Raw genomic sequence first — 14,547 nt, 5'->3', positions numbered from 1 at the left:
TTCCTTTCTCCCACCCTTCACCTTGTCTTATTTAGACTGTAAGATCTTTAGAAAAGGTGTACATACAGCCCTAATCTCAGCTAAGGCCTCTACTAAGATCCTAGTCAATAATAATTATGTGCTAGACTGAGAGTCATTTGTGACACATACACATGCTACATTGTGCACCAGGCTAGTTACAGGCCTTGAAAGTCCTATTGATGAAAAATCAAGCACTCATTTCCTCCTACATTTGGGGTTTCAACAGCATCCATCACCATAGTAGTGAAGCGTCTCAGCAATACGTAGCCTTACAGCTTTAAGAGACAGAAGACTGGTTCAGTTATAAGGAATGGATTTAATTATAATGGAAAGTGTTGGATCGACAACCCTCAAGTCTGCCATCCTATTTGTCTACCGAACGGCTACAAGAGAGGCACAGCAGGGACTTTTCTCCACACTGTCCTACCAAGCTGCGTCAACAAAGAATCTTTGTCAGTCTCAATTCCCATTCAATCCTCAGGGTCAGACTGGCACTTAATTAGTATCAACTGGGACCTTGTAGCCCATGACTGATCCATTTCATATGCACCTGAAAATGGTAATAGCCTTTGTTGACTAATAAACCTGGATCTAAACTGGTGACCAAAAATGAACCCATTCCCCATCATCAATCCTGAGCCATCCATTTGCAGATTCACTGCCTGTATTCTGGTACTGATTAGTTCTATTACCTGGATGGGCTCTGCAACAATACAGACATAAAGCTTGATTCTATTCTGATTCTTGCAACAGCAGCAACATTGTTAAAGTTCCAATTACAACATTTTCCATTACTGTTGATAAAGGGGAGGTGATAAGCACGGACAGTTACTGTGGTAGTTACAGACATAATTCTGGGCCAAATTCTATGTTAGCATAGCTCTACTGAAGCCCACGTATTTGCAGTAGTAGAGAATTTGTCTCTGTCACATGGATGGTGCACAAGATTGTAGGTACATGGGCAAATTTAATGTTTATAAAAACTTTAACTCTGAATTTCCAAGCTTTTTCTTTTTGGAAATTTGATCCTTAACATTTCTTAACTTTCAATTACGCAAAGGTGTTCTCCGTTAAGTTAAATTAAGATAGTAAAGAGATCGATTACTTCAGAAAAAAATCCTTTGGAACTTTTTAGTTATTAACATAGTGGCTATTCATATAGTGATCCACAGCATTTTGAAGATTCTCCTAACTAATAAAAACACTAGCTGGAAACACAGATAACCCTCTGTCCACTTTAAATAATGTATTTTTGCAGTACTGTACTGTCATGTGAATATCCCACAGTTGAAAAATAACATCTCTAGGAGGGGTAAAACTAACAGCATTCAGAGTTTCTGAAAGCATTCCCCAAAAATTATTGCACTGTTATTACCTCATCAAAAGGGCCAGAGGCCACTTACTTGATCTATTCCATGCTTTTCTTCTTCCATATCACAAACAGAAGAGGACGTGCAGAAAATTTTCCAAGGCCAAAGTTGGAACTAACAATGAGAACCCTCAACATTTATCCTCCACCTCTCCCACTGCTAACCAAGATCATCAGAGTCCTAAATCTGTTCTTTGAACATCAGCAAAAGTTACTTCCCTTGGTATCGTTTCTGTTTTGTTCTCCACTGCAGCTTCCCACAAAATAACATGTATGCACTAGATGTCCAAGCAGATCTGAAAAGCAAACCTAGGGATACAGTCCAGCTGGCAAACATTTAGCCACCCTATTTCTAGAATACTGATTACCATAGTACTTGGGTAAGGAATAACGTGAAATCCCCTTAAAACTCAAGAGTGCCCCAATGAAATCAAGATGTCTGCTCATAGAGGTCCTGTGACCGATAGCGGATCTAGACTTCTTTTTTGTAAGTGCAATCTTGGCAAGAACATACTTAGCACCTCCCCCTGCTCTTCTCCCCACCTCCCACCTGCCAAGGTGATCCAAATTACAATATGCCACAAGTCTCTTAAGAATCCTGGATGCATTACTATCTTCAGCAGCTTGGTCAGACGTCAGCAAGAGACCATCTTTCCAAAGATGACATTTAATCATTTTTGGTCAGACGAGCCAACACAATAGCATTTACATAGGTGAACCATGATTAAGGAATAGCTTCAACAATTGTCTGGCATGCCTATAGCACTCCCTGGGACTGGAGCACCTCCTATTGCATTGCTACACAACGGGAATTAAACTAAAGGGAAAAAAATACCTGCAGGCCATTGCTACTGAACTAGAAAGAGCCCAAACCTTAGCAGAGCAGACTGTCTGAGCTGCTGCTGGAAGAGAGCAGTTAGTAACAGTGGTTTTGCCTACAAACGTAGGCTGCTTCGGAAATGGTTAACCAACAAAATTCAGAAAGATAGGTCAGTGCAATTGTCAGAGGTCAGATCAATTATAAGGCAGCTGAAGTTTTAATCACAAAATATTTAATTCCAAATCTTTACAAGTGAGGAACAGACCTCAACCTAGTTCTAGGAAGCAGGAACTCCCAAAACAGACTAGCTTAGTGACCCGGAAAATGAGCTTCCCATAGAAGTGTATAGTTTCATGGAAATTTTGACTCCAATACAAAAATATTGATTTAGCATTGAAGGAAGATGAACTTCCCCTGCTTCACCAAAGTATGTATGATGCCATCACCACTCAGCCTTAAGAAGGAAAAGATTTTGAATACAATGGCGATTACAGGGCAGTTGCGTTCGTCCATTTTGACTGTATAATAGTGACCAAATATTGGCAAAGTGCGTGAAAAAGATCTGTTGAGAGTTACATACAGTGACCAAAATATAAAGTGTAAAGGGGCAGGAAGCCACTGGATAATACATGCAAGGGATTTCAGCTTTTCCCGTGGGCCAGCGGCATGGAATGGCCAGCTACCGTGCCCCAAAGAAACTTAAGGGAAAAAATAAAGCATGGGAGTTCAGCTTTGCCATTGATTTACAGAGAGAAGCTAAGTCACTTGCTGAGTGCCTCAATTTCAACACTTTTGCAAAGCGCTTTGAAATCTACAGCTGAAGTGTGCTATATAAATGCCAGGTATTATCATGATGATTGTAAGATAATGAACAGAGATGGACAGGCAGTTTTAGCATTCTCCCTTCAAACATGGAATCTGACCAAAACTTCTGGGAGATCAGCAACAAGAAGTGGGTGATGGTCACCATTTATCACTTAAAAAGAGAAGGAATACTTGAGGCACCTTAGAGACTAACAAATTTATTAGAGCATAAGCTTTTGTGAGCTACATCTTATGCTCTAATAAATTTGTTAGTTTCTAAGGTGCCACAAGTACTCCTTTTCTTTTTACAGATACAGACTAACACGGTTGCTACTCTGAAACCTGTCATTTATCACTTGGAACTCTTGGACAATGGTTGTCATTTTTACTTACATTTGAAGCAGTGTTGTCGAGTACCTAGTGCGGAGTGGGCAACCTTTTTGGCCCGAGGTCCACATCTGGGTATGGAAATTGTATGGTGGGCCATGAATGCTCACAAAATTGGGGGTTGGGGTGCAGGAGGGAGCGAGAGCTATGAGGTGGGGGTGCAGGCTATGAGATGGGACCAGAATTGAGGAGTTCAGGGTGTGGGAGGGGGCTCTTGGCTGGGGCAGGGGGTTGGGGTGTGGTGGGGGGGTGAGGGCTCTGGCTGGGGGTGCGGGCTCTGGGGTGCAGGAGGGTGGAACCGAGGGGTTTGAAGGGCAGGAGGGGGATCAGGGCTGAGGCAGGGGGTTGGGGCGCGGGAGGGATTCGGGGGTGCAGGCTCTGGGTGGCACTTACCTCAAGCAGCTCCAGGAAGCAGCAGCATGTCCCCCCTCTGGCTCCTATGCAGCGGTACGGCCAGGTGGCTCTGCGAATTGCCCCATGCGCAGGCGCTGCCCTTGCAACTCCCATTAGCCCCATTTGCTGGCCAATGGGAGCTGCGGGAGCAGAGCTTGGGGCAGGGGCAGTGTATACAGCCCCCTGGCTGTCCCTATGCGTAAGAGCTGGAGGGGGGGCATGCCATTGCTTCCGAGAGCCATACGGAGCAAGCCTCCAACCACACCCCCCGGCAGCAGCTTGAGGGCCAGACTAAAACATCTGAAGGGCTGGATGTGGCCCCCGGGCCATAGTTTGCCCACCCCTGAGCTAGCGGAAGGGACTGGAAGTCAGGACTCCTGGGGTTCTATACTACTCTTACTAGCCAGAAGCTAGGACAAGCCAAACCAATCTGTGCCTCAGTTTCTCAGTCTGAAAAATAGGTTTAAATAACCTGCCTACTTCAACAAGATGTTTTGAGGGTGCATTGTTTAGAAAGAGCTGTACACAAAAAATGCTATGGGGTACACTTATGTACACTCTAGTGTTGGTAAGAATACTAAGTTCTTACCAACACTACACAGAGCCACAAAGCTGCATAGGAGAAAACACACACAGAAGATTTTGGAGACCCTCCATGTTTAAAGAGAACATAGATCGTGTTCCAGATTACAAGATGTCAAAGACTGATGTTTCACTCAGAACTGGAAAAATGGCCTCTCCTGAGGATTCCGTTACTTGAGGGTAAAAACAGCAATCAAAGTTTTTGGTTGGTATTTAAAAAAAAAAAAAAAGATGGATAATTTAAAAGACAACTTATGAAATTAGATATTTAATTGAAAATTTCTTTATCCACATGGGACAGAGGGGACTTAATTATGCCGAGCATCTTTTCCTAATTTCTCTGTTTGCATAAGACTATTTCCTAATACAGAGGATGAGTAAACGGCAACATATTCAAAACAATGGATATAAATCCCTGGTTTAGTCAGAGAGATGAATGTCAGACAAGCATGGGAAAGCTATTCTATATTAAGCCTACTCAGGGAGCTCAATGGAGGCTACCCAATTGCGATTTATATTATTTAAACTTTAATTAGAAATGTTCACTTAATATCACATATGACAAAATATAGGGGAGAACACCGATTCATGGAGGAGGCATATTGACATACATAGTTAATTGGCAAGTAAAGGGGTCTTTGCCTTCTCAGTGGTTAGATACAATACTGCCCAATGACAAACCACATGGATCAAATCTTCATGCCAGAGAAAACTGGCAGTATTTTCAAAGTTCTAACTCAGCCATTACTATATTGTGAGGAATGAGCGAAACCAGAAGATCTGCTCTCAGAGGATTCAGTTCAGGTCATTTGGACAATTAAGTTGATGACATAGCATCTTTAAACAGCAGATTATTTATTATTTGTATTACCTAGTGTCTAGGAGTCCCAGTCATGGACCAGGACTCCCATTGTGTTAGGTGCTGTACAAACCTAGAACAAAAAGATGGTCCCAGGGCGAAGGGGCTTATCTGATCAGCTTTACCAGTTAGACACCAGAATCTAAAGAAACGATAGATTTTCAGATCCCCATACTTCACTTAATTTGATTCTATCTTTGATTTCCTGAAATCCTCAAAATCCAAATAACTTGTGTAACACAATATGCCGATTCTTTAATCGCTGACCACAGACATTCCCATTTAATTAATAACAAAAGGCAAAAGTTTTTAATGAGACCAAGAGAGGAAGAACCCTAATGAGATCCAAGAGCAAATAAAAGACAACTAAAAGTCAAGTTATTCACACATGGCTACTGTTACACGAGATGCTGCTGTTAATCAGACGTGCTAAGACATTTCTTTGTAAATAACCTAACTCTTTCCTTTATGGATGGCCCTGAATACATTAAGCCCTGATCTACACTAGGAGTTGAGGTCGAATTTAGCAGCGTTAAATCGATTTAACCCTGCACCCGTCCACATGACAAAGCCCTTTTTTTCGATTTAAGGGGCTCTTAAAATCTATTTCCTTACTCCACCCCCCGACAAGGGGATGAGCGCTGAAATCAGCTTTGCTGGGTCGAATTTGGGGTACTGTGGACACAATTAGATGGTATTGTCCTCTGTGAGCTATCCCAGAGTGCTCCATTGTGACCGTTCTGGACAGCACACTCAACTCAGATGCATTGGCCAGGTAGACAGGAAAAGCCCCGCAAACTTTTGAATTTCAATTTCCTGTATGGCCAGCGTGGCAAGCTGCAGGCGACCATGCAGAGCTCATCAGCAGTGGTGACCATGATGGAGTCCCAGAATGGCAAAAGAGCTCCAGCATGGACCTAACGGGAGGTACGGGATCTGATCGCTGTATGGTGAGAGGAATCTGTGCTATCAGAACTACGTTCCAGTTTTCGAAATGCCAAAACATGTGTCAAAAATCTCCCAGCGCATGAAGGACAGAAGCCATAACAGGGACCCGAAGCAGTGCAACGTGAAACTTAAGAAGCTGAGGCAAGCCTACCAGAAAACCAGAGAGGCGAACGGCCGCTCCGGGTCAGAGCCCAAAACATGCCGCTTCTATGATGAGCTGCATGCCATTTTATGGGTTCAGCCACCACTACCCCAGCCGTGTTGTTTGACTCCTTCAATGGAGATGGAGGCAACACGGAAGCAGATTTTGGGGACAGGGAAGATGATGATGATGAGGTTGTAGATAACTCACAGCAAGCAAGCGGAGAAACCAGTTTTCCCGACAGCTAGGAACTGTTTCTCACCCTGAACCTGGAGCCAGTACCCCCCAAACTCACCCAAGGCTGCTGCCCAGACCCGCCAGGCGGAGAAGGGACCTCTGGTGAGTGTACCTTTTAAAATACTATACATGGTTTAAAAGCAAGCAGGTTTTAATGATTAATTTACTCTGCCATTCGCAGCTCTCCTGGATGTACTCCCAAAGCCTTTGCAAAAGGTTTCTAGGGAAGGCAGCCTTATTCCATCCACCATGGTAGGAAGCTTTACCACTCCAGGCCAGTAGCATGTACTTGGGAATCATTGTAGAACAAAACATTGCAGTGTATGTTTGCTGGCATTCAAACAACATCCATTCTTTATCTCTCTGTGTTATCCTCAGGAGAGTGATATCATTCATGGTCACCTGGTTGACCTGCTTTTCTTAAGGGACATTCAGAGATGCCCGTTCCTGCTGGGCTGTTTCCCTGTGGCTGAATACAAATGTTCCCCGCTGTTAGCCACGGGGAGGGGGGAGGGGCTAGCCACGCGCTGGAGAGAGGCAAAATGCGACCTTGGAATGAAAGCACATGTGCTACGTATGTAATGTTAACAGCAATGTTTACCATGAAAGAGTGTACCCATTGTTCTATAAAATGTGTCTTTTTAAATACCACTGTCCCTTTTTTTTCTCCACCAGCTGCATGTGTTTCAAGGATCACAAGATCAGAAGGCAAAAAAAATGCACTCACTATGAAATGTTCTCTAAGCTCATACTGTCCTCCCACACTGACAGAGCACAGACGAATGCGTGGAGGCAATGTCAGAGTGCAGGAAACACAAGAGGAGAGGTGGTGGGCTGAAGAGAGTAAGTGGCAAGCTGAAGAGAGGGCTGAAGCTGAAAGGTGGTGGCAGCGTGATGAGAGGAGGCAGGACTCAATGCTGAGGCTGCTGGAGGATCAAACTAATATGCTCCAACATATGGTTGAGCTGCAGGAAAGGCAGCAGGAGCACAGACCGCCGCTACAGCCTCTGTGTAACCAACCACCCTCCTCCCCAAGTTCCATAGCCTCCTCACCGAGACGCCCAAGAACGTGGTGGGGGGCCTCCGGCCACCCAGCCACTCCACCCCAGAGGATTGCCCAAGCAACAGAAGGTTGGCATTCAATAAGTTTTAAAGTTTTAAAGTGCTGTGTGGCCTTGTCCTTCCCTCCTCCACCCCTCCTGGGCTACCTTGGTAGTTATCCCCCTATTTGTGTGATGAATTAATAAAGAATGCATGAATGTGAAGCAACAATGATTTTATTGCCTCTGCAAGCGGTGATCGAAGGGAAGAGGGGAGAATGGTTAGCTTACAGGGAAGTAGAGTGAACAAAGGGACAGGGTGTTTCATCAAGCAGAAACAGACAGAACTTTCACACTGTGGCCTGGCCAGTCACAAAACTGGTTTTCAAAGCTTCTCTGATGTACACCGCACCCTCCTGTGCTCTTCTAACCGCCCTGCTGTCTGGCTGTGCGTAACCAGCAGCCAGGTGATTTGCCTCAACCTCCCACCCCGCCATAAAATGTCTCCCCTTACTCTCAGATATTCTGGAGCGCACAGCAAGCAGTAATAATAGTGGGAATATTAGTTTCGCTGAGGTCTAACCGAGTCAGTAAACTGCACCAGCGTGCTTTTAAACATCCAAATGAACATTTTACCACCATTCTGCACTTGCTCAGCCTGTAGTTGAACAGCTCCTGACTACTGTCCAGGCTGCCTGTGTACGGCTTCATGAGTCATGGCATTAAGGGTAGGCTGGGTCCCCAAGGATAACTATAGGCATTTCAATATCCCCAACGGTTATTTTCTGGACTGGGAAGAAAGTCCCTTCCTGCAGCTTTGAAACAGACCAGAGTTCCTGAAGATGCAAGCGTCATGTACCTTTCCCGGCCATCCCACGTTGATGTTGATGAAATGTCCCTTGTGATCCACCAGTGCTTGCAGCACTATTGAAAAGTACCCCTTGCGGTTAATGTACTCGCCGGCTTGGTGCTCCGGTGCCAAGATAGAGATATGGGTTCTGTCTATAGCCCCACCACAGTTAGGGAATCCCATTGCAGCAAAGCCATCCACTATGACCTGCACATTTCCCAGGGTCACTACCCTTGGTATCAGCAGATCTTTGATTGCATTGGCTACTTGCATCACAGCAGCCCCCACAGTAGATTTCCCCACTCCAAATTGATTCCTGACTGACCGGTAGCTGTCTGGCGTTGCAAGCTTCCACAGGGCTATCGCCACTTGTTTATGAACTGTGAGGGCTGCTCTCATTTTGGTATTATCGCACCTCAGGGCAGGGGAAAGCAAGTCAAAGTTCCATGAAAGTGCTCTTACGCATGCGAAACTTTCACAGCCATTGGGAATCGTCCCAGACCTGCAACACTATGCGGTCCCACCAGTCTGCGCTTGTTTCCCGAGCCCAGAATTGGCGTTCCACCGCATGAACCTGCCCCATTAACACCACGATGCCCACATTGCCAGGGACCGTGCTTTGAGAGAAGTCTTTGTCCATGTCCTCATCACTGCGCTAACATTGCCTACTCACCCAGTTTCGCTTTGCCAGGTTCTGGTGCTGCATATACTGCTGGATGTGTGTGGTGTTTAATGTGCTCCTAATTGCCAAAGTGATCTGAGCAGGCTCCGTGCTTGCCGTGGTATGGCGTCTGCACAGAAAAAAAGGCGCAGAACGATTGTCTGCCGTTGCCCTGACGGAGTGAGGGGTGACTGACTACATGGCTTACAGGGTTGGCTTACAGGGAATTAAAATCAACAAAGGGAGTGGCTTTGTGAGAAACTGAATGGCCCCCTCAAGGATAAAACTCAAAACTGGGTTTAGCAGGCCGTTGATTTCACGGAGGGAAGGAGGAGAAAATGAATACAAAATAAATCTAGTTTATTTCTTGTTTTGAGCCTCTTTATACATCTTGCTGGCAGCAGACTGTGCAGTACGACCGCCAGCCATCGTCATCTCCTGGGTGCTCGGCAGAAGACGGTGCAGTATGACTACTGGCCATCGTCTTCTGCTGGCTGCTGATTAAAAGTGCACTGCCGGTAGGATTCAATCACCATGAGACGAAACTTAAAAGGGAAATGACCTGGCTGAGTCACTCCCATGTTTGCCCACACGCCCCTGACCTCATCAAGATTGGTTAAAAGAGCACCCAGTACTACATCGACTACGGCTACCAGTCATACTGCACTGTCTGCTGCCAAAAGGCAATAAACTGCTGCTGTGTAGCAATGCAGTACCATGTCTGCCAGCACCCAGGAGACATACGGTGATGGTTAGCTGAGCAGGCTCCATGCTTGCCGTGGTATGGCGTCTGCACAGGTAACTCAAGAAAAAGGCGCAAAACAATTGTCTGCCCTTGCTTTCATGTAAGGAGGGAGGGAAGGAAGGCCTGACGATATGTACCCAGAACCACCCGCGACAATGTTTTTGCCCCATCAGGCACTGGGATTTCTACCCAGAATTCAAATGGGCGGCGGAGACTGTGGGATAGCTCCACAATATCTGCGAGAGTAAGGGGGGAGGGGATGTTTATGGCGGGGTGGGAGGTTGAGGCAAATCGCCTGGCCACTGATTACATGCAGCCAGACACCAGGGCAATTAGAAGAGCACAGCAGGGCGCGCTGTGCATCAGAGAAGCTTTGAAAACCAGTTTCATGACTGGAGCGGCTGTTTGCCTCTATTTTTTTGGTAGGCTTGCCTGAGCTCCTTAATTTTCACTCGGCACTGCTGCAGGTCCCTGTTGTAGCCTCTGTCCATCATGCCCTTGGAGATTTTTCCAAATATTTTGGCATTTCGTTTTTTGGAACGGAGTTCTAATAACACGGATTCATCTCCCCAAACAGCAATGAGATCTAGTACCTCCCATTCGGTCCATGCTGGAGCTCTTTTGCAATTCTGGGACTGCATGGTCACCTGTGCTGATGAGCTTGCCATACTGGCCAAACAAGAAATGAAATTCAAAAGTTCCCGGCGCTTTTCCTGCATACCTGGCTAGTGCATCTGAGTTGAAAGTGCTGAAAGGGTTAAATTGATCTAACGCTGCTAAATTCGACCTCAACTCCTAGTGTAGACCAGGGCTCAGTGTCCGATCCTGTACATTGTTTACAAGAAGGAAAGTAGCATAACAAAATAAATCAACTAGTTTATTGACTAATGACACTGTTATTGATACAAAACCCCTTACAGTATTGTCTTGCTACTGTTTGAATAGCCGCAGTATACTGTGCATTTCCTGTAGGGCCTACAATAAACTGGATAAGCTAGAAAAAACATGGTTTTTCCGTTTATTAAATTAACTTTTGCTGTTCTTACCATTCTGTTCCTCCAGCTCATTCCCGATTTCCTGCCCCATTTGTTTTTGCCTCGATAAGACTGAGGAGAGAGCATCAAGCCCAGCATCTTGCTCTGCACAGAAACAAGGAAATAAAATACATTAAAACCCCTGCTGATATGCCATGCTGCATCCTTTAGAGGATGCAAGCTAATCCAGAGCGTTAAACTATGCCAGAAGACATGCAAGGGGGCAAAGATCTGCTGTGTGCGCAAAGAGGGTTAAACTACATTAATGAAGAGACATCACCAGCATGACAATGAATTCCTATTGCAGCAGCAGATTTTAGATGATAAAAATAATGTGAATGATGGGGAATTAATTTGTCTGCTCTGGTCAAGATATTCAGCTGAGCCCAAAAAATCCAGAAACTGAACATACAGCTGTTACTCAATCAAAAATGCCCTAGAATTTCTGGCACATATATATAGGCCCTTGATTACCCTTTTTGATTTTCCAAGGAGGTTTTAACACAACTAAAAGACAAAACAGGTGATGCAAGCACCAAGGAATTCAAATAGGTTTTTTAAAGCTGAGAGAGAATATAGCATGTCTACAGGAGGGAGACCAAGAACATAACAGAGCTGGATATAAAGAGGGCAGCCACAATTTAAAATTTCCCCACACAGCTCTGTCAAGGCTCCCCAGTCCCCACCTGTGGCACAATATGGACCCTCTTAGTCCAGTCTGTGGGTCCCATGCAGCCCTGAAAACGCACCTCAGTTGTGATCTGCAGCTCTTACTACACAGGAGGCCCACAAGTGGCATTATAAAGGATGCTGCAAGGAAGAACTGCTGTCGTTAACCACTTGCTGAAAGGCAAAAAACACTACGTAGGGCGAGGCTGCGTGAAGAGCCAGATATTGCTAAGCTGCAGCCAGAGAATCAGAGATCAAAATGTTGATCTGTACGTCCAGACTCTCTGCCTCCTAGAGTGCTGAATGCCCAACATCCCACCTAACACGGAACCTCTCCAGCCCGTGTGTGTCCCCACATGTTCACGCACGCGCGCGCACACACACACAGATAAGTTTAATACTCGCCATATGCCAGCAGTGTTTAAAGCTGACTCCTGAACATTCAAAATAGAGTTGATGCTATTCTCCTGCCGTGTAACTCCACACACCAGTTCAGGTGCCAATTAAAATAAAACTTGACTACGTAGAGATTTCATTTGATCATCCTCAACAATGTTAAACACTAAATTACATACAGTATTATAGCATGCTCCCGTCTATCCGAAACCCTATTATCCGAACCCCTTCTCTGTCCCCCACGTCTCTCTCGTTCTGGAAGACAAGGAAGGGTTTCGGATAAAGCATAGGTTCAGCTAATAGAGCAGAGACCCTTGGCCAGGACTGCGAGGAGGTGGCAGCGGAAGATGAGCCCCTGGCCAAGGGGAGGCCACTCTGCTCCTGCATGGCTCCTGCAGTAGCACAGGGTACCCTCTGCAGCCCTGCTGTCATGGGAGTGAGTGAGCGGGGCAGTGCAGAAACCCCCAGTTAGGACTGGGAAGAACAGGACTAATCCCTGGCCGTGTGCGAGGCCACCCTGCTTCTGAACGCTCATATGGTTGCTGCCCTTTCACTTATCCAAATACAATCTGTGACCCCATGCTATTCAGACAACTATGAGCATAGTGTTCTTCATTTGCATCTAATGCATGCAGGCTGGGAGTTAGGTGCCCAGTTCCCAGTTCGATTTGGGTGCTCTACCCCTAAGGGCCCTTTGAAAAAATCCAGCTTCCAGGAATAAAACAGATATTGTCATTAAACATCAATTCTTATCTAGTAAGGCCAGCTTTCAAAGCACTAGGGCATGCCTAACCTTAAGCATGCATATTGTTCCACTGAAGTCAATACTACTAGCAGGGGCCTTAGTGGAAGTCAATGAGACTAGTGACATGCTTAAAGCTAGGCATGTCCTGAAATACCTTGCTGAATCAGGACCGAATTAAGTTGTACCCAATAGTTCTTCTCTGCACAGCTGATGTTACAACACAACACTTCTTCCACTGCAGCCATACTCAACTTTGCTAGTGTACATATTGTAGACTGTAGTTTGTGTGTGCATCATAACCTAACAGACCCAGATGGTAATCTGCATATGACTTTAAAGAAACCTTGCAAACATGTCACACCCAGACAAAACCTACTCCCCATTTATCCCAATGAAAAAACGTATGTAAAAATAAAATTGTTTGATTGGGGTAAATGGAGGAGGAGAAGTTTGTAGAGCTGCTTTAAGGAGGATACTGTCAGGTCACTCTGCTCACAGTGACCTTAAGGTGCCACTGTACTCCTTGTTGTTCTTAAGAACCTGGTATTCTTGTAAACCACGTGAAAGCAGCAGTATTTGAAGGGGAAGACCAATGCAAGGAAGTCTTATGCCACAGAACACCAGGATTTTGGAGCAAGAAACCAAAGACTGTCCCTCTGAAACGAAGGTTCTGAGATCTCACAGCATTTCTAAACAAAATTAGAATGGATTTTTAATACTCTGAGATCTGACCAAGATTACATAAAAATAAAGAGAAGCTTATACCTTGTATGATCCTCTGCTGCTGCTGTCTGATCTCATCAAAGCCAAGCCCGCTGGTTTCCTCCGTCTCTTCCAGGAGCCATGGGTTGGCCACACCTCGTTTCACCCCTCCAGTCATTAGGCCAGATCTGAAAATGGTTGGGTTTTTTAAGCTTAAAAAAAATTCCTCTAAATAAAACCCGTTTCCTCTACAATTTGTCTCACAAGCAACTGGCTTATAATCATGAAGCTGCAAGACAGTCACTTGTCATACTGTGTCCAATTCCCTCCAAACACATTAGCCAGAGAACAATTTCTGACCTATTACGACAAAATACCTTATAGGGTACATGACACCGCCTGAAGAAAAGGGAGTGAGATTATGATCTTGTAGCAGATACTTTTACCATGTTTCTATAGGACACCGGGTAGTATATACATCTAACTACGTTGCTTGCATGTTAAGCACACAAGACAACATACTACTTTTACTACTGTTACACAATGAAAAAACACTGATATTGTTTTTACATGAACATTCATTCATTCCCCTTTTTCCCCATAGAGTAAAGAATATTTTATTTTTAAATCCAGATGCAGAGTTCTAAGACTCCAGTGGTACTGTACGCATACCCCTGACAGCACAATGGCTCGGTCCACTAGTACAGCTATAGATTAGACAAGTGCTCCGATTCCCTGTACTCTGAAGAAGTCTGGCAAGTGAAAACTTTCTGCATTTCAAAAAAGCAACTTTGGAGAAGGAAGTCAGACAATGACTTCTCGGCATTTTTTGGTTTGACATAAGTGAACACAAGAAATCAGACAATCCCACTCTTAATTGGAACAAAAAGAAAAAGGAGGACTTGTGACACCTTAGAGACTAACAAATTTATCTGAGCATAAGCTTTCATGAGCTACAGCTCTCTTCATCGGATGCATTCAGTGGAAAATACAGTGGGGAAATTTATATACACAGAGAACATGAAACAATGGGTGTTACCATACACACTGTAACCAGAGTGATCAGGTAAGGTGAGCTATTACCAGCAGGAGAGGGGGGTGGGGGTAGAAGGAATCTTTTGTAGTGATAATCAAGATGGGCCA

At 44.9% G+C, this 14,547-nt stretch overlaps 1 protein-coding gene across 11 annotated transcripts in view; it reads right to left on the bottom strand.

Moving 5' to 3' along the window:
• Positions 1–14,547, bottom strand: part of STX8 (syntaxin 8) — a 172,761-nt gene that overhangs the window by 123,069 nt on the left and 35,145 nt on the right. For all 11 annotated transcript variants that reach the window (XR_006275504.1, XR_005288849.2, XR_006275503.1 and 8 more), the window contains exons 5-6: positions 13,468–13,592; positions 10,905–10,997 (exon numbers count right to left, since the gene is read on the bottom strand). Coding sequence is in view for 8 of the 11 variants with exons in the window: in XM_038371860.2 (XP_038227788.1) it covers positions 10,905–10,997; positions 13,468–13,592 (218 nt within the window). In the remaining 3 variants the exon portion in view is untranslated. The remainder of the gene's footprint in view (positions 1–10,904; positions 10,998–13,467; positions 13,593–14,547) is intronic.

This window comes from Dermochelys coriacea, chromosome 14 (assembly GCF_009764565.3).
Source record: "Dermochelys coriacea isolate rDerCor1 chromosome 14, rDerCor1.pri.v4, whole genome shotgun sequence".
NCBI classification, from domain to species: Eukaryota; Metazoa; Chordata; order Testudines; family Dermochelyidae; genus Dermochelys; species Dermochelys coriacea.
The sequence above is the reverse complement of the archived record's forward strand: the minus strand, read 5'-3'. Positions and strand labels throughout refer to the sequence as shown.